The sequence below is a fragment of the Erpetoichthys calabaricus genome, chromosome 7, assembly GCF_900747795.2.
Source record: "Erpetoichthys calabaricus chromosome 7, fErpCal1.3, whole genome shotgun sequence".
Taxonomy (NCBI): domain Eukaryota; kingdom Metazoa; phylum Chordata; class Cladistia; order Polypteriformes; family Polypteridae; genus Erpetoichthys; species Erpetoichthys calabaricus.
The window spans coordinates 74,939,149-74,959,559 of NC_041400.2; the positions used below are offsets into that span (position 1 = coordinate 74,939,149).

A 20,411-nucleotide genomic window follows, 5' to 3' on the forward strand; every position below is an offset into this window, starting at 1 on the left:
TAAAAAAAACTATGCTGTGAATTGAACACAAGTTAAGTTAAATTTAATGACACGGCACTTACTCTCACATCAAAATGTAATGACACAGCACTTTCTCTCACATCGATTTCTTGGTCTTTACAACAACGCATTCAGCTGTAACGTTTATCCATAATAAGATCTATTTTACTACGAATGTGTAAGTATAAAGCATATTAATTCTGTAATGAATAACTAGTATTTCATTCCATATAGTTACAGACGTAAGCATTTGTTGTTTTCAAGAAACCTTTCCCTTCATGTGGGAAACATGGCGAGCAAGGTAGCGTCTTTCTAACAACCTACCTTGTTGGTTTGCTTTAAATCAAGCACATTTCTCGGATAGTTACGTATGTTCATATTTTTTTATCATTTAAAACTTTTATTTTACACAGAAAAAGAAAATGACACTTTGAGGTAAGTTTGAGAATGCTATTGTGTTTTGTCCTAAACTACGATCTGTAAACAACATAAAAAGACGTTTTGCTAACCGTCACAGTATTATTTGACCTCTTATTTAATTAGTGTTCTACATAGGTGATGTATTTTCTGGTTAATTTTTAACACTTTGATTTATTTAGCAATGTTTGATTTCCTACGTCCTATTTTATTTCAGGATTTTCGCTATCACATACTGAAAGTAGTCAAAACGTTGGCCATTCATTTAAGCGGATATGTTGGCGTAAATGCAGGAAGTGTTTGAAGAGCGGCATGTGCCGCAGGATTTCACTCTTTCACTCTCTACGTTTCCTTTCCATTTACCACTCATTCTTGGGACATTATTTGATTGAGATATACTTTTTGTGTAGATTTAAAAAAAGAAAAGAAAATTTGCATTGACAATTGAATGTCAGTAATTCAGTAAAAATTATCCTCAGACATTTGATTTAATTTCCATCCATCCATCCATCCATTTTCCAACCCGCTGAATCTGAACACAGGGTCACGGGGGTCCGCTGGAGCCAATCCCAGCCAACACAGGGCACAAGGCAGGAACCAATCCCGGGCAGGGTGCCAACCCACCACAGTTGATTTAATTTTCCTTTGAAAATATAACTCCGTTGTTGTGACTATCTGTGTATGTTCTAATAAATAAAGATATATGGAATTTAAGCATGTATTTGTTATAGGTGTACAATCATTACTGTTCAGCGTTGCATTATTACTCATTTTTTTGAGTACTGTAATTCAAATGAAAATCAGAGTAAAAAAAAAAAAAACATTTTTGCCACTACTTATATTTAATTAAACTCATTTATTTTAGGTAAATTTGAGTAAATTAATAGATTAAGTTTACTCAATAGTGCAGTATATTAAATCTACTCAAAAATCCAGCCATTTTCCAACCTACTGAATCCGAACACAGGGTCACGGGGGTCTGCTGGAGCCAATCCCAACCAACACAGGGCACAAGGCAGGAACCAATCCCGGGCAGGGCGCCAACCTACTGCAGGACACACACAAACACCAAGCACACACTAGGGCCAATTTAGAATTGCCAATCCACCTAACCAGCATGTCTTTGGACTGTGGGAGGAAACCCACGCAAACACAGGGAGAATATGCAAACTCCACACAGGGAGGACCCGGGAAGCGAACCCAGGTCCCCAGGTCTCCCAACTGCGAGGCAGCAGCGTTACCCACTGCGCCACTGTGCCGCCCCTACTCAAAAATATTGCTTGTAATTTGTTGCCTTACTTTTTTTAAGTACTTTTAATGCATTATTTTTTACAGTGATACCTACCGGGAAAAGGTACAAGGCCACTGGCACTTAGAGCCGTAGATGCATGGATAGTTTCATTCCACAGATCACAATGTTACTGAGTAGCCTATCGTAACAAGTATTCTAACAAATAATGTAAAATGAAAAGCACTAAGATATACATATATCCATCCATTTTCCAACCTGCTGAATCCGAACACAGGGGTCTGCTGGAGCCAATCCCAGCCAACACAGGGCACAAGGCAGGAACCAATCCTGGGCAGGGTGCCAACCCACCGCAGAACACACACAAACACGGGCCAATTTAGAAACGCCAATCCACCTAACCTGCATGTCTTTGGACTGTGGGAGGAAACCCACGCAGACACGGGGAGAACAGGCAAACTCCACGCAGGGAGGACCCGGGAAGTGAACCCAGGTCCCCAGGTCTCCCAATTGCGAGGCAGCAGCGCTACCCACTGCACCACCATGCCACCCCAGATATACATATAGTACTAGTAAAACATATACTTGAATATACAATGGACTCTATATGTTTACTTTGCATATGTCTGTGTGTATTTTGCATTATTTAGCTCTTCTTATGAGGCATACAATTAAGAATTTCATTACACAATGTACAGTATGGCATGGTATAATATGGTATGGTATAAAGGGAAATATTAGGTCTTCCATACTCCTTTTTAGATGCCTTCAGTATTCTTGACTGAATTAGCACAGCATGTAGGGCATTTCAGTCTCTTAACAATGAATAAACATCAGCAGGAATGCAAATACAAGTACAACAATACCTCCGAGTGAAATGAGTAGATCAATGGATATACAGCATGCAAATCAGCCCTGTTGCTTTTGACTTTAACTGTCACAATTAAAATTAAGGCAAATACAAATTTGTCTTGTGTTCACAAAGGTATCCTGACCTTCTGACTGGATTGGGTAAACTTCATTTTCTATTAATATGTGAATTGGATAACCAAGGGAGCTGCAGACAGGATGTTTTCCAGCCTGAACTATCCAGATAGTTGCAATTAGGCACTGGTTTTAATTTGGACAATTCTAAGATTGAAATCCTGCCGACACCTCTTATACCTTGAAGCTGTAGGGTTCAAGGCCTGATTTTAAATGTTTTTCAGTCCATCAAACCCCAGGAATTTTAGAATAATCATTCTAATGGTCTGCCATTGCTTTTGTAATTGCTTAATAATTTTTTATTTCTTTGTAAAGACCCTTATATGGCGCTCTCATTGAAATTGTCTCCTCCAGACCACACTGGGAACGAGGTTCACACAGATTAATAATTCATAAATTTACATCTAAACTTATTCTGAATATTCATTGGTAACAAAGGAGATTCGTCCGTATTCTTATTCATTCCATTTTAGGCCGTGTTTACTGAAAGTTAAGTTATAACAGCGCAGTAGACCTGAGAGGCTATCTCATCAATGCTCACTCGCGTTGCACAATTGCAATGTTCTAAAGTCCGAGCGAATGCCGTTAATGCAATTATCCTTGACGGATATGGTGTGTATTGCGTCCAAATAGAATTTGAACCTGCGTTTATTCTAAAATCTTTTGAAATTTATCGCATAAAGCATGCATTAATGAATTGTTGGAAAGTCTCACATTTCCTTTTTATACACTAACGAGCTATACCTGAAATAGAATTTTTTTTTACTAAAAAAAGCAATAGTTCAGCACCTTGTTATCTCAAACCTTGGTGATTTTTTGCGACGACTCATATGGTGCAATATGTAAGTCACAGTTAGAAAGGCGCTCTTCTCACCTGTGTTAGCCCCAGTCACGATGGCTGTCTTTCCAGTCAGACGTACTGGACACACATGGGGGTCCCAATACCCTCGCCTCTGCTTCCTCACTACTAAATACAGCAGCAGTGTGGTGACCACCCAGACTGGGTGACAGAGAACATCCGTCCACGACCATTCCATGCTGAAAGAGACTGAAACTAAACTTTGACCGATCCCATATAAAAACTAAAAGAATCCAGAAAACTTTCGTGTTACAGTAAATAGTTCTCGGGAATCCGCATGGTCCTAAAGATATACCCATCGAAAAAGACGGCGACAAAACAGAGACTACTACATAGCGCGTGTGGTACTGGATGACAAAGATAAAAAATAGGCATACACCCACACACATAGACAGAAGAACACGTAGATGGAATGAAGTAAAATAAGGAAGCTGAAAACAGAAAACGTCTTTACTGAATTAATCACTCAGCTTGTCCATAAGAAAGATCATGAAATGCCCATTTCACTCTGCCGCAAAGTCGCATTTTTTCTCAGTAGAAATGTGTTAATATGATGAGCTGAATCGTTTCCAGTAACTGGACTGATTCCTGTCTTTTGGTCGACACAATCATACACTGCAAAAAAATGTTACATTTAGAGTAAAAAAACTGGCAGCTGTAAAATATTAGGCGACAATACTTTTAGGTCTAATAGTAAATAACTTTTCTTTACAGCACGATACAATAGAAGTGAACATTTAACCATAAGTTGAAATCCATCCACTATTATAAATATGCCAGTCATTAAGCCATCAAAAATGCTGCCTGAAACACAAACCTGTATGCAAATTACATCAGTAAAATTATACTTATCAATATAGTAAACGTGTTATGCATTTAATTTTACACATTGAAAAGAATTCAATGTGTAATTAATTTATGGCACGTCCTCAGGTGGAGAAGTAAAGTTTGCTTTTGTGGTGTATGATATCCTACAAGTTTTCCAGTTTAGCGAAAACAGCCGAACATAAATCAGCTTCCATAATCTCAAAAAACCTTCAGCACTTGGGGGGGGAAACATTGCTGACCCTGGATCATACTCTATATGGCAACCACGCAAACTTGTAATATTGAAAATGAATAAGCTATATAAAGCAAATAGCCTACATATGATTATGTTGAGTAAAATAAATGTAAGGTAGCTGTTTAAAGTTTAAGAATATATATTCTTCGTAGACGTATGACATTGTAGTAGACCGTGACGTGTGGTAAGGTTCATGGCTGGTGAGGTACTGACTCCTTCAGAGTCAGATTTACAAATATATGAACCCAAAAGAGTAGCTTATTCACTATTCAATTGGCAGCATGCACATTGACTACTGGTTATGTTTCATATCTCGTCAGCATTCTTTACACACAGATTGGTAAGGCGCACATTTGGCTGAAAAAGAACATTTCATTTATAGTGGCGAGAGAGAAAGAGGAGAGAGTGGCTTTTCCTTCACACCCTCCATGTGTTCTAAATTTTCTGAATTTTTGCAATTCCAAAATTCATATTCATTCATTACAAAAACAAGTATTGAGTGGTGTACAAAAAAAAGCGGATTTCAATTTTGAGCTTGGTTGAAATTTTAATTGTTTTTAAAAGCTTTTAATTCTGATGCTTTAATCAATTTTAATACAGACTGTTCAACAAAAGGATAACAAGAAAAGCAAAAGAATATTTTATTTAAGGTCAAAATTTAGTTTTTAAATATTGGATTGTTTTTTTATTAGTCTGATCCCACTTTTTATAAAATTGAAAAACGTTGATGGTCTTAACTTTATTCGTAAATGGATTCCATGCGCCTGTCCTTCTCCACAAAAATCTCCATCACTTTCTTGCAAAAGTCCTCCCTATTTACCTTTAGTTTTAAAAGTCTTAATCTTCAATTTTGGCAGTCAGTTGGAACAAAAATTAAAAATAAACGGACCACTGCAATGACTTATTGGTGCCCGGAGCCTCTGCATAGAACAGCAGCAACAAGCACCTTTTGGGCTCACATCCACCCCTTCAGTGTGGCACGGTACTGTCTGCCTCACCTTGTGCCTTCTCACTGTGGTTTTATGTCTGATCAGCAAGACTAAATATGTCACACACATTCATTAAAGGTATTAGCCAGACTGTGGAAAGTCAGGGTGTACAATAAATGTGTCTGCAATCATTATATTGGCGACATACAGAGAGACAGCAACAGGCACGCGCCAATTGCATGCATCAACCCAGTGTGTGAGGGAGAGTGCAGTCCGAGGTGAGGCTCGTCATGTGTCGTCACTTCCGCACCTTGCATTTCTCCCCTGTATTTGAACAGGAAATGCGCAAATTCAGTGATTTTGACTATAAAAATGATCACAATTATTGGAATCATGCAGAAAACAAATTTATAGCACAGAGCAGTGGATACATTTATTCTATGTTATCATTATTAGCTTTTTTAATTTTCATGATGACAGCCTCACCTGACCGCACGTCCCTGGTATTAGAGTAAACCACATATGGTCAACAAACATCAACTTTTCTTTAAACTGCTTGGTGCAGTAAAATGAAAGGTATAATGCCATTTCTTTTATGACAGCATTATCTTGTTTTTTTGGTGCTGTGATTACCATTTTTTCTCAGAAAAAGTACATGTTTTTTACAGGTTAACAATGTATAAAAATATTATATTGGTCTGTAACAAAGGTTACACTTTTGCATTTCTTGTGATGATTTAAACAAATTCTATGTTACATTTTTTCAATACAAATTAAGACACATTCTTTTTTACTGTATATTATTATATTTGGAATACTTACTGGGGTGGCGCAGTGGTAGCGCTGCTGCCTCACAGTTAGGAGACCTGGGTTTGCTTCCTGGGTCCTCCCAGCGTGAAGTTTGCATGTTCTCCCCATGTTTGCATGGGTTTCCTCCGGGTGCTCCGGTTTTCTCCCACAGTCCAAAGACATGCAGGTTAGGTGCATTGGCGAATCTAAATTGTCCCTAGTGTGCGCTTGGTGTGTGTGTGTGCCCTGCAGGGTTTGTTTCCTGCCTTGCGCCCTGTGTTGGCTGGGATTGGATCCAGCAGACCCCCGTGACCCTGTAGTTAGGACATAGCGAGTCGTATAATTGATGGAATACTTACTTAAGAGCATGTATTTTCAATACAATGCAAACACTCTCAGAGGAGGACAGGAGCAAACCTGGAATGGGGCACCAGATAATTGCAGGAGGCCTCAAAGTTTTGAAAGTGTGTGACATGTTCAGATGAAAAAAATACCACAATATTCTCATTGGGCAAAGGACTTCAGAGCATTTTATGTCTGTATGTTCTTCAGTTCAAAACAAGAAGTTATAGGGCTAGGCCTTACTATCCACTAATATTATTTGGCTTTTACTTTGATTTATGATTTTTTTAATTACTAACTTTAATTATGCATACATTACTATTTAAGTATTTAATGTAAATGTTTATTTTGAGTATTGTAAGCTTGTGTACTGTCAAAGGTTTAATTTCATTTCAAGTTTTATATAAAATATAAAAGAAACTCAAGTTCAACTTTTAATTCAAATATAAAAAGTAATGGGTACTTTGTTTCCAATGTAGATCAGGCTGTCTGGGACTTTCTTTTACAATGATTTTTTTTCCACAGGGCGAATAGCAAAAATAAACTTTAAATACAATCTCCAGTGTTGTCTGCTTTTGTATTTAGAGAGTTCTGAGGCTTTGTTAGTCAGGTATCACTTTGTGCTGTTTGGTTGCTTTTTCCAGTCCAAGCAAGGTGGCTGTTGTTTTCCTCACATTAATATTACATTTAATTGTCAAAAAGGTAGTTTGCTACATTTTGGAAAATGATCATTGATAGAACACAATGCAGACAAATTATGGCCATTGTTTATTAATTCAGATATGCTGATTTTAAAAATTGCGTATCACAGTTTAAAGAGTTCCACACACAATGAGACCACTTCGGATTATTGTTAATAATGACTTAAAAACTTTGGATATCAAGCAATGCTACAAGTTTCAATGATGAATTATCACAGATGGCTTTATTAGACACACTTTTTAGGGGCAGAGTTTCATTCTTCTGAAAGCATTTCATACAACACTAGAGAAAAGAAAAAGAGATGTTCAAAAATCTCTTTCAGAAAAATAATCCTGTAGATGTTACTTGTAGTTCCACAAGCCTATTTTAAACATCTTGTGTGACCATTTTTCCAAGCAATTAGTAGACAGCAAAGTCCAAGAATGGTGTGGTTTTATTTGTGCTGTCAGTTGATAAGGTTAGACATTTTTCTAATGATATTGTCATAGTGACCCAATGCACTGACTTCACATCAATTGCTGGTCAGAATTCAGTGGCTGGGAGGAGAGATACACTCCCTAGAAAAGTAGGGAAAGCAAACTTTAGCTGTTTAAAATTACATAAACAACATAGCTTAAAAAAGTTATATGTATTATTAATATGAAAAAATGTAAATTAAATAACATTCAGTGTTCCAGTTTTTTCACTGTATACACCAAGGAAATATGAAACTTGACAAAAAAGCTGAATTTATATTAATGATGCAGCTTCAAAAAATTCAACAAATAATTCTAGAAATTTTGTTCAGATTACAGGGCACATTATTAGAAGTATTTGAATTCTAAAATGATAGCCTCACTTATAAGCCACACTTATAACAAATCTTTCAGCATATTATCCACAATCAGACCCTGCTGGGAGCTCCCCCTAAAAAAGTCGACAGAAGTGAATGCAGCAATTAACTGAGGTGCTCTTGGTGCTTTAGCCATTGTTTTCACAAGATGTTTCAGATTGTTTTAGGGGGTCAAAGGTTATGGAGGGCTGCAATTGAAAAGTCCCAGTTTTGAAATTGGTCAAGAGCTGTGGTGCTCCAATGTATCTTGGGTTCAGTGGTTGAGTGGTCTCAAATGTCGTTTTGGGATAGTAACTTTTGTAACTTTAAGATGCAATTCCTTGGTTGCCTACTGATTCATTATCCAGAGTTGTTTCCTGCCTTGTATTTGATGAAGCCAAGACAAGTTCTCGTTCACTGTGATCCAGAACTGGATAAATGAGTCTGAATAATGGAAAGCAGAAGAGGAATGAAAATAGACAAAAAAAGATTCAAGTTAAGCACAATAAGTAGCTTCTAAACTTCTCTACAGATTTTCTCCCACACCCCAAAGAAATGCTACTACATTGTTTTATGAATTTAAGCATCTCCAGTAGAGTATTGCTGTTCTGTTCATGGAGATTTCTTACTTAAGGCCCTGCCAAATTACATGATTTTATTTGCATAATTTTAGCAAGTTTCAGGCAGACTGACACACCCAGTGACTCAGTCTAACCAGTCTGCATCTAGCTCAAGGAAGTTTTATTTTGTTATAGTCATAGGAGTGGACTCTGTGTATGTGAGAGCTGACAAGCATTGAGCACTCAGTAGAATACATTGTGGCGAGCGGATGGGGGTGGTACCCAGCCGGGACGCAAGGAAGAACCGGAGGAGGGATTACGCCTCCTCCAGACCACGAGGGGGCGACCGCCCTGGTGGCCATGGGGACCACGGGAAAGGAGCTTGGAGCTCAACCCTATAGGAGCCCATGGTCACCGCCAGGGGGCGCCCAAATGCCAGAGGAGCCCTGGCCCTCAGCACTTCCACCACACCCGGAAGTGCTGGGGAAAGAAGACCAGGGACACCCGGACTGCTTCCGGGTGCACAGCTGGCACTTCCGCCACACCAGGGAGTGCCGGCAAGCGATCATTGGGAGGCACCTGGAGCACTTCCGGGTGGATATAAAAGGGGTTGCCTCCCTCCATTCGATGGCTGGAGTCGGGAGGCAGAAAGACAGAGCTCGGGAGGAGAGGAGTGGAGGCGAACCTGAAGAGAGGCATTGTAGAGAGGCCTAAACTTTGGGGGTGAAAGTGGGTTGTATGCTGTGTCACTATGAAAATGTATAATAAACGTGTGTTGGGTTTTATACCTACAGTGTCCGCCTGTCTGTGTCAGGGCCATATCCTACAACATACAATGCAGCCAAGAGGAATAAGGATCATTTCTTGATGTTGCATATCTTATGTACCATGTCAGATTGGAAAAAAAGAAAAAAAATGCAGAGATTGCAGCTGAACCCATCATCCCTATAAAGCCTTCATACGGACACCTCAGGTCCACCAAGCGTCAGGCAAAAAGCTGTCTGAAAAAGGAGCAAGCTCACAATACTTTGAAAATGTAAAACTGTGCTGAAAAGTTATTAAATAGTTATATAATTTAACCAGTGACAGCTGGTGAAAAAAATGTGGGTGGGGGTGTAGTTTTTGGGGGGACAAACTGAAGTAGCACTTATCTATTATATGGTGCCTTTCACATCTATCTATCTATCTATCTATCTATCTATCTATCTATCTATCTATCTATCTATCTATCTATCTATCTATCTATCTATCTATCTATCTATCTGTCTGTCTACCTATCTGGTCATTCCATATGCTCTCATGTGCTAATGCACTTCTTGGCCTGTCCAGTACCAGACCCATAGGACAAATCCTGGCTAAAATGTATTTTACCCTTTCCACCATGCTTCCCAATCCAATGCCAGCTTCTCCATCTCATCTGTGCTCCAAACCTTTAGTCTATGACAGCCATTCTTCATTCTTAATTTGACAGCCTTATTCTTCCCATAACTTGCCCTATAGATGTGGAAAGGAACAGATGCACTTGCCACCCAAATTTTATACTACACCTCTCTCTGAATAACCCAATCCTCTGCCAGCTTGCCCAGTTCCCAATTCTGCCAAAACCTACACCATAACGTCAACTCCCCAACCTACATAATCTTCCAATAATGTTCACTTCTGTCTGTTCTATAACACATTCATAGCATAAATCCAATACAAATGTTATTCTGCCTCTTCTAATAGAGTGCCATGTCTTTGACCATTTCCTTTGCATTCCATAAATCCACATCATACAATCACTGATCCTCTGATTTTTCTGAAGTCTTGCATCCCAGTTTATCATTTACCATAGCCACAGTGTCATTCCCACCCTAATTTTATTCTACACTTGCTGCCAGTCTGCCCATTCCTATTCAAGTTTGCCAGGCTTACCTCAATTGGGCACAAATTCACATTTCAAGATCCCCACATCTTAAAACATAAGTCACCCTCCCACCACCTGTCTTGCAATACATCCACAGGAGTCCAAGTCCAAACTAAATCTTAATCCTGGCTTTATAATCAGGATACCTGTATTTCCTTGAACATAATTTTTGCCATTCTTTTCTTCAGGCCTGAAAATTTCTCAATTACTTTCTGATTAAAGTCATTTCACTTCCTTTTTTCTGTAGTGGCACACTTTCTGTAACCAAAATCATCCCAAGGCACATTATATCTCATACACTTTTTTAAAATATTTGGGGGAAGTGACGGCACCCCAGCGCCCCACATTGTAAACCACTACTTAATTTAATATACACTGAGATTTCTCCTTGTATAATTTGACATACTCTGGTATCAAGATCAGCGAGTTTGACAACCCATCTGACTAGAACTTGTGTAATTTGACATTGGCTTTAGAAAAACGAGACTCAAGTTTTCTAAGCTTTTTATAAGTAAACACATGAAGTTGTAGCAAGGCTACATAATGGACAGTCGTGTTAGCCTTCTGGATTGTTCCGTCACTTTATAATATTGGCTGGGAGGGTGTTTTAAATAGCCCTTCAGGCACCTTTGGTGACGCCCCGGTCTGGAAGGATCCCGCCCGAGTAAATTTTCCAGCTGCCTGTTGCTGGCGTGAAGTTCCCATGACAACCGTGAGGGGCAAGGATTTTCGTCGGGAAACGTTTTTCTTTTTTAAGGGGAATGGCGGAACAAGTAGAGGGAGGAAAAAGAAAGGATAAGGCTGAAGGCATCGCAGCGACTATCCACGCTCAAAGAACTATTCAGGATTTTACTTCACCCAGGGACGTCTGCTATTCATGGGTGGCCACCCTGAAGAAATATTCAAGTGACGAATCCCCGAGAAGAGGCCAGGGTCTGGTGTTCTCCGGGTGCTCCCGTCTGGTGAGTCGGATTCCTGAGTTTCATTCTTCGTGATAGTCCGCAGAGAAGCCGTTCCACCAAAGGACGGTTGTGTTTCCTGCCTCCAGGAGGAACTAAACTGCAGTGTTTCTTGTTTTCGTATATATTTTGGACTAAGTGAAATCTTCCTTTTGCTTTCTCAAAGAACAGTTTTTCTTATTATTTATTTATTTTCTTTTTATTGTCTGTGTCAAACCGGGGGTTAGTATTTGGGCGCTAGGGAGGGCGTCTGGGGAAGGGGTTCACTAAGGAGCACTCAGGCACAGGTCAAGTTAATGTAAACAGCAACTGTTAATATATTTTTTCTGTTCCACTTCCTATTGCATTTTATTTGCTGCAAATTATTAAGAAGGGAATCGTGGCAAGAGGGGACGAGGACCGAATATGGTTGTGCTATTATGCTTTCAAACATCGTCCACCCCCCTGTACAGGTTGTGAAGTGTAGGAATCGCGTTCCCGTATTGTGCGGTTGCTACAAAGTCAACAGTCTGGAAAGCCAATTGAGGTGAAAGAGAATGACTGTTAGTCTATGAAATAAATGTTTGCCTTTTGTCCTTCCCAAGGCATGACAGTACCAATTTCTGGAATGGAAGGGAGTATAAAAATGTAGCTGGTTAAATCCATCCATCCATCCATTTTCCAACCCGCTGAATCCGAACACAGGGTCACGGGGGTCTGCTGGAGCCAATCCCAGCCAACACAGGGCACAAGGCAGGAACCAATCCTGGGCAGGGTGCCAACCCACCGCAGGTTGGTTAAATTAGTACCTTAATTTAGATTCACCACCTGAGCAGCCTGAAGGAGCCCATTAACTAAATTTGAAAAAGAGAACTTCAAGGGAAGTGAGTCTTTTACAAACGTATATCTGTAATAAAAGGAAAATAGTGACTTGTACATCCGTTCTTTGTACAGTTGGGGGTACAATTGTACCTTCAGAAACATCCTAACAAATTCACTTGCACCAGCCCTAGACAATTCACAAGTCCATCATAGGCACACTCAAGTACACACCTCAGCTCACTCACTATACATGGGCACATCCTTAAATGGATTTTCAGGTTGTGTGTATCATCTTTCCACATTTGATCTACTAAGTAAGCAAGGAGCTTTCCAATATTGTACTAACATATTTGGCGTCCATTATTATTGGGGTGAACATAATAGTACAACTTACATTGAGTACCAAAAAAGAAAACATGCATATAATGCTATATATATATATATATATATATATATATACTGCGGTGGGTTGGCACCCTGCCTGGGATTGGCTCCTGCCTTGTGCCCTGTGTTAGCTGGGATTGGCTCCAGCAGACCCCCATGACCCTGTGTTCAGATTCAGCGGGTTGGAAAATGAATGGATGGATGGATATATATATATATACAGTGCATCACTTTTTCCACATTTTGTTATGTTACAGCCTTATTCCAAAATGGATTAAATTCATTTTTTTCCTCAGAATTCTACACACAACACCCCATAATGACAATGTGAAAAAAGATTACTTGACATTTTTGCAAATATATTAAAAATAAAAAAATTGAGAAAGCACATGTACATAAGTATTCACAGCCTTTGCCATGAAGCTCAAAATTGAGCTCAGGTGCATCCTGTTTCCCCTGATCATCCTTGAGATGTTTCTGCAGCTTAATTGGAGTCCACCTGTGGTAAATTCAGTTGATTGGACATGATTTGGAAAGGCACACACTGTCTATATAAGGTCCCACAGTTGACAGTTCATGTCAGAGAACAAACCAAGCATGAAGTCAAAGGAATTGTCTGTAGGCCTCCAAGACAGGATTGTCTCGAGGCACAAATCTGGGGAAAGTTACAGAAAAATTTCTGCTTCTTTGAAGGTCCCAATGAGCACAGTGGCCTCCATCATCTGTAAGTGGAAGAAGTTCGAAACCACTAGGACTCTTCCTAGAGCTGGCCGGCCATCTAAACTGAGCGATCGGGGGAGAAGGGCCTTAGTCAGGGAGGTGACCAAGAACCCGATGGTCACTCTGTCAGAGCTCCAGAGATCCTCTGTGGAGAGAGGAGAACCTTCCAGAAGGACAACCATCTCTGCAGCAATCCACCAATCAGGCCTGTATGGTAGAGTGGCCAGACGGAAGCCACTCCTTAGTAAAAGGCATATGGCAGCCCACCTGGAGTTTGCCAAAAGGCACCTGAAGGACTCTCAGAGTCTGAGAAAGAAAATTCTCTGGTCTGATGAGACAAAGATTGAACTCTTTGGTGTGAATGCCAGGCGTCACGTTTGGAGGAAACCAGGCACCGCTCATCACCAGGCTAATACCATCCTTACAGTGAAGCATGGTGGTGGCAGCATCATGCTGTGGGGATGTTTTTCAGCGGCAGGGACTGGGAGACTAGTCAGGATAAAGGGAAAGATGACTGCAGCAATGTACAGAGACATTCTGGATGAAAACCTGCTCCAGAGCGCTCTTGACCTCAGACTGGACTTTTCAGCAGGACAACGACCCTAAGCACACAGCCAAGATATCAAAGTAGTGGCTTCAGGACAACTCTGTGAATGTCCTTGAGTGGCCCAGCCAGAGCCCAGACTTGAATCCAATTGAACATCTCTGGAGAGATCTTAAAATGGCTGTGCATCGACGCTTCCCATCCAACCTGATGGAGCTTGAGAGGTGCTGCAAAGAGGAATGAGCGAAACTGGCCAAGGATAGGTGTGCCAAGCTTGTGGCATCATATTCAAAAAGACTTGAGGCTGTAATTGCTGCCAAAGGTGCATCGACAAAGTATTGAGCAAAGGCTGTGAATACTTATGTACATGTGATTTCTCAGTTTTTTTATTTTTAATACATTTGCAAAAATCTCAAGTAAGCCTTTTTCATGTTGTCATTATGGGGTGTTGTGTGTAGAATTCTGAGGAAAAAAATGAATGTAATCCATTTTGGAATAAGGCTGTAACATAACAAAATGTGGAAAAAGTGATGCGCTGTGAATACTTTCCGGATGCACTGTAGATGCTATAATCACATCTCAGTATATTGTTTTTGGCTCAAGGAGAAAGGGATGAATGGATTTCTATATTCAAAGATGAATGGAAAACTTTCAGTTGCAAAGAACAACCAGTCTTTCTGTTCACATCAACTGCTGCCCCACATTAATGCTCCCTGCACAGAGCTGGCAAACCAGGTAAACTAGTCTGGAGCAGAAGGTATAAACCAGGATGGATTTTTGCTTTGGGTCCACTTCTCCCAGGACAGACTATGGCTCCTTTGTGAACCTAAAATTACGTGAAGTCGGCTTATTGAATGGATGGGTGAGAAATGTATGTCGATATGCATAGCAAAACTAAACTAGTGTAAAAGAAAACTGCATAATCATGGCTAAAATTTAGATAGCTTTACTGGATTCATAAGTGCAATTTGAAAACAGTGAATTCCTACAATATGAAAAATGTCACGGGGAAATGTAGAACCTCTGGCATAATACTATATAACTTATATGTGGGGTTCTTTAAAGCTGTGATGCTTAAACACATTCTTGAGGGCCACAGAAGTCATAGATTTAATTCCTATTTTCAACTAAACCTTTCTGTTAGCTAACAATGCCATTATTTCCATTACTTAACTAAAGAAATTTCCTGCTTACTTTGAATAGGAACTTAACAAGTATTTCTGTGTCTTATGCAATTTCCTGATTTTTCAAGGCTATTGGAAAAAAAACTCTCAAAATTTATACCAGTCATAGATTATACACTAAGAACAACAGGAAAAAAGCAGTCAGCATGGCTTTATGGGAAAAGCCAGAATGAATCACTGATTATGAACTTGGTCATCTGTTGTCATGAGGTCACTACAACAGAATTTAAGAAGGACTTCTCTGAAGAACACCATAAACTAGGAATAATGCAGATTGCTGCGATTGGGTCCTAATTTAGAATCCTGAGGTGGTTCATCATTTGGTGGGTGCGCCAATGCACTGTATCAGTGCATGCTCCCAACATCTTACTAAATGTATTAGAGGAGTTCCGCAAAGCTTTGGCTTCATAATTAATATAAATAGCAGCTTATTATCTCCTGAGAATAACCTGTTTCCTTACATCTAAATCCATTTATTTAACTTACAGAAGTTCACCTAAGTAAGAATAATACATGTGTAGGTTTATAGGGTCATTACTGTGACATGTGCAGAGTACAGGGAAATTCTTGCATACATTTTCTTATCAACATGCAACACATCACACCTCCAGTGCCATGACTAGTGAATATAACTTTCTTACCTAAATTAGATAATGATTTAACTAATATTTATGTAAGGAAAGCTAAAGGAGAATTTTTGAAATCTTCAGATAAATGCAGAAATAATAGTAATTATTCATATAGATAAGAATGAAAAAGATATCAAAAGAGCACAGTAAGAAAAGTGAAAATATAAAACCACTCAAATCACATATAAAATTTTTCTCCAAACTTATACAGCTGAGAATTCAGACAGACCATGATACAGAGTTGGGTCACCATAATTAGAATGCAGCAATCCAAAAGAAAACAAGCAATAATTGCGAAAACATCTCTTCAGACATGAGTTCCAAAGTGAAATGTCGATGGATCTTTTGGTCTTAAGTCCTTCCTACAGGAAGAGGTGGGTTCAGAAGTGATGTCAGAGGTTTAACAGCTGTCAATCATCCAGTCTGCAGAAGGAAGAAGAGAAAAGGCTTTTAAACACAGCACCAACCCTTGAAGCAATGGGAAATTACAATCACCAGAGCACTTAAGCTGTCCCCTATGTGCACACGCATAACAGGATCCCTCCTAGCCCAGACCAGTTGGGTCTGATGGCTCATATGGTGAGGTCATGAATATGTGGGACTAGTGACATGTGGGAAAAGAATGGTGTCATGCACAGACGTTGTGGTTTTATGCTTCCCAAATAGGTGCTCTTTTCTTCTTAATATTCTTAATTCTTAACAATCTTAATATTGACTTTCATTCTTTTACAAAGATCAAGCTGCATATAGGGGAGAGGTTCACAACCTGATAGCATGGTGTGACATAAACAACCTTAAATACCAAAAAGACCTAAGAAGTTATTCTGGACTTTTGGACCACTAAAAAGACTGATAACAATCAAGGCTATGGAGAGAGTTTCCAGGTTTAAGTATCTAGGAGTCATCATCTCAGAGGACGTGTCCTGGGCTGACAACACTTTGATTGTAATAGGCAAAGCACAACAACGCCTCTATTTTCTGAGGAAGCTAAGGAGAGCTAATCTCCCCCAGAAACTGCTGGTCAATTTCTATAGATGCACTACAGAGAGCATCTTGTCTAACTGCATGCCGGTCTGGTACAACACATGCATCAATGTTGCTGAAGGAGCGCTGCAACAAGTCATAAAAACAGCAGAGGTCATCATCTGCACTTAACTGCCATCACTTGAAGCCTTGTATAAGACTCACTGTGTGAAAAGAGCCAAAAACATTATCAAGGATAATACTCATCCTGGAAATTCTTTGTTTAAGCTCTTCCCATCAGGTAGATGTTTTAGATCAATCTACATATGCACAAACAGACTAAAAATAGCTTTTTCCCATAAACTTTCTGAACTCTGAGTCTCCTCAGTCTGAGTTTTTAATTGAATATGTGCAATAAGCTACATTGGTAATGTGCAATATACTAATATATAACAATCAATAATATGCAATGTACTATTCATTAATAGGTTGTGAGTGATGGCCGGCCTGTCATCCTGGCCAACACCCCCAGGCCATCAGATGGAGCTCTCCCTGCGGCATAGAGGTTCCCCGAATTCCAGCAGGGCCTCATGGACCTTGTAGTTTTTACAACCAGCCCTGCTGGATACCATGGGGACCTCCAGGAGACGCTGTAGGGAGGCTCAGGGAATTCTACATGCCCTATAACCTGGAAGTACATCATAGGGAAGGCGACAAAGGGAAATGACATGCTTCCGGGATGAAGAAGAGGATTTTTATCTGACCCAGAAGTGATAGGAGATCACATGGACTGAACGATTGGAAACACTTCCGGGTCAGAGAATATAAAAGGACTATGGGAAAACCCAGACGATGAGCTGAGCTGGGTGGAAGGGTGGCAACGTGTCTGGGAGTGGTGAAGTGTTATTGATTAGTGGTTTGTTTATTATTTATGAGTATTGTGGAGAGAAGGGTGCTTTGTGCACGTACTGCATTTGTTCAAATAAATATTATTATTGGACTTTTATCTGGTGTATGACGTCTGATCTGAGGGTTCAAGGGGTCGACAGTGCCTCTATCATTCACAAGGTGCAATAACAATTTATGCTGCTGTACGTTGGGCAATAATAATTTGCTCAGGTTACTTAATCACTTAACACTGTATATGACATATTTGAAAATATTTGACATATTTGTATTATTATTCTATTTTCTCCTTTTTTCATTTTTACTTGAATTCTGCTTTTAAATTTCTACTTCCATTCTGTTCTTTAAATGCATCTTTGGAGTTGTCCTAAAAGAAATTTCATTGTGTTACACAATGACAATAAAGTGCTCGAACTTTAACTTGAATATGAGAGAGAGCATCGGCACTGGTGTGGAGAGAATCTCTACGATGGAAGATTTTGAACTGATAAGGCTGAAGGTCCAAGAACCACCTGGTAACACGTGGATTTAACTCCTTATGAAGTGCCATTCAATGGAGGGGTGCATGATCCATCACAAGTGTGAATTCATGGTCCAGGAGGTAGTACCTCAGCTAGTTAATAGCCCATTTTATCACTAAAGCTTCTCTTTACTAGATCGGGAGACCACAATGGAGTTTCCAGCTCAGGAATACGAATTGGTGTTCAACACCATTGACACTTTGCCTCAGCATGGCACCAAGACCTGTGTCCAAAGCAACAGTCTGTAAGACAAAAAAAGTCATGGAATGCAGCTTCTGTTTTAGCATCCCATACCAATGTGTTTGGGGCCTGCTTCTTTGTAAGATCTGTCAAGGGCTCTCTCAGAATAATGAGACGCAAACAATGGTAGATTCCCGCTAAGCCTGAGAAGGCTTGGACCTGCTGCCTGGTCTTTGGATGGGGTCATTTCATGATAGTATCAACTCTGGCACATTGTTATTGGACTGTACCACTGCCCACTAATTAGGCTAAATACTTTGCCTTGTTCAATCCAAAAAAACTGGGATTCATCCTGAGGCCAGTTTGACCTGCCACATGTGTTCCTCCCACGTGCTGGAATAGATACTGTAACAATGTTATCTAGATTGGTGGCACTCTAGGAATAGTGGGGGAAGAGCACTTTATCCACCAGATGCTGGAAGGTCGATGGAGCCCCATGCAATCCAAATGGGAGAACACTATACTGTCAATGGCCTGTAGGGGTGCTAAGTGTTGTCTTCTCCATAGCGGATTCTGTTAAAGGAATTTGCCAGTACCTTTTCGTCATGTCAAGAGTTGTTAAAAATTTAGTTTTTTCAGGAGTTTGTCCACTCATGGCATTGGATAAGTATCTAATCGGGAGACTTGATTAAGTCATTACAAATCATTGCAAAAGCATCAGCTTCTTTCAGGCTTTGGGGCCAAAATGACGGGGTTAGACCAGACTTTCCTCTATTACACTAAGATCTAGCATTCTCTTGATCGGAAGCTCTACTTCCACTCTTTTTGCCTCAAGTAGCCAATGCAGGCATTCTCAGATGATGACTTGAGGCTCAGTGATGATAATCATGTATAATCAGGGAAGTTCTTCTGGGTCTCAAATCCCTCACTTCTGGGACAGAAAAGATGGTTGCTTCATGCACTTGTCATTGCTTAATGTGTAAAAACTTGTGCCAAAATTAAGGTTTGATTTCTAAGCAAAGAATGAATGAGGTTGTCCAGGGTAGGGATCGGGCTACCTTTACTTCTATGGTTTCAATCAAATTGACGTAGTAGACTAATTTGATCTGATTAGGTTGTTTAACCAAATAATTGACCAGCCCCTTCCTCTCCTTAATTTTATAAGGCCCTTTCCAATATGTCAGTAATGTAGTGTGTGAAATAGGAATAAGAACATTAACTCTGTCTCCAGATTGGAATTTTCAAACAGAACTGCCATGATCATAATAGCGAACCTGTGTTGATTGCATATGTTTCATTTTCTCTTTTAGTAATGGTAGAACTTTTTCAAATTTATTGTATAATTGTGCGATATATTCTAGAATATTGGTAGAAGGGACTGTCTCTTCATCCCATCCTTCATTTAATATGTCCAATGTTCCCCGGGGTTGTCACATCCCGGTATGCAAATAACATGAGAGGAAGGAACTGATCCCAGTTTTTCCCTTTCTCACTGACCACCTTGTGTAACTTTTGTCTGAGCATCTGATTAAGCTGCTCCACTAAATTATAAGATTGAAGATGATATATTGAGTTTTTTAAATGCTTAAAATTGAGTAATTTGGCAATCTCCTTGAATTTCTCAGGGGTGAAAGGCATCCCCTGGTGTGTTAATACTTATTTTAGGTTGCCAACATGTGCAAATACCCCAACCTGCCCCCGTGTGATTACTGTGCATTGTAGTCAACTATCACCAAATATGTTTATGACCACATGCAGAGGGTTCAAGAGGTCCTACAATGTTGACTCCTATGTGCTAACACCGCATGTCGATGAGTGGGACAGGAACGAAAAGACATGGTCCTTCTGAGGAATCTGCCATAATTCACATTCTGGACAGTAAGCACAAAAACTAATAAAATTAGAACATAATCCATTCTTATGTCTTCTCAGTTCCTAGGAGGGTACCTAGATGGGTGTGTTCTATCTCACAAACCTGCCTCTGGTAAGTTCACGGGACTAACAATAAT

The 20,411-nt window shown here is 39.8% G+C and overlaps 1 protein-coding gene across 1 annotated transcript in view; it reads right to left on the reverse strand.

The window, feature by feature from the left end:
* Nucleotides 1–3,828, reverse strand: part of zgc:64106 (uncharacterized protein LOC393348 homolog) — a 53,824-nt gene extending 49,996 nt beyond the window's left edge. The window contains exon 1 of the mRNA XM_028804645.2: nucleotides 3,525–3,828. Coding sequence (XP_028660478.1) covers nucleotides 3,525–3,687 — 163 coding nt within the window. The 5' untranslated portion in view covers nucleotides 3,688–3,828. The remainder of the gene's footprint in view (nucleotides 1–3,524) is intronic.
* Nucleotides 3,829–20,411: the final 16,583 nt, after the last annotated feature.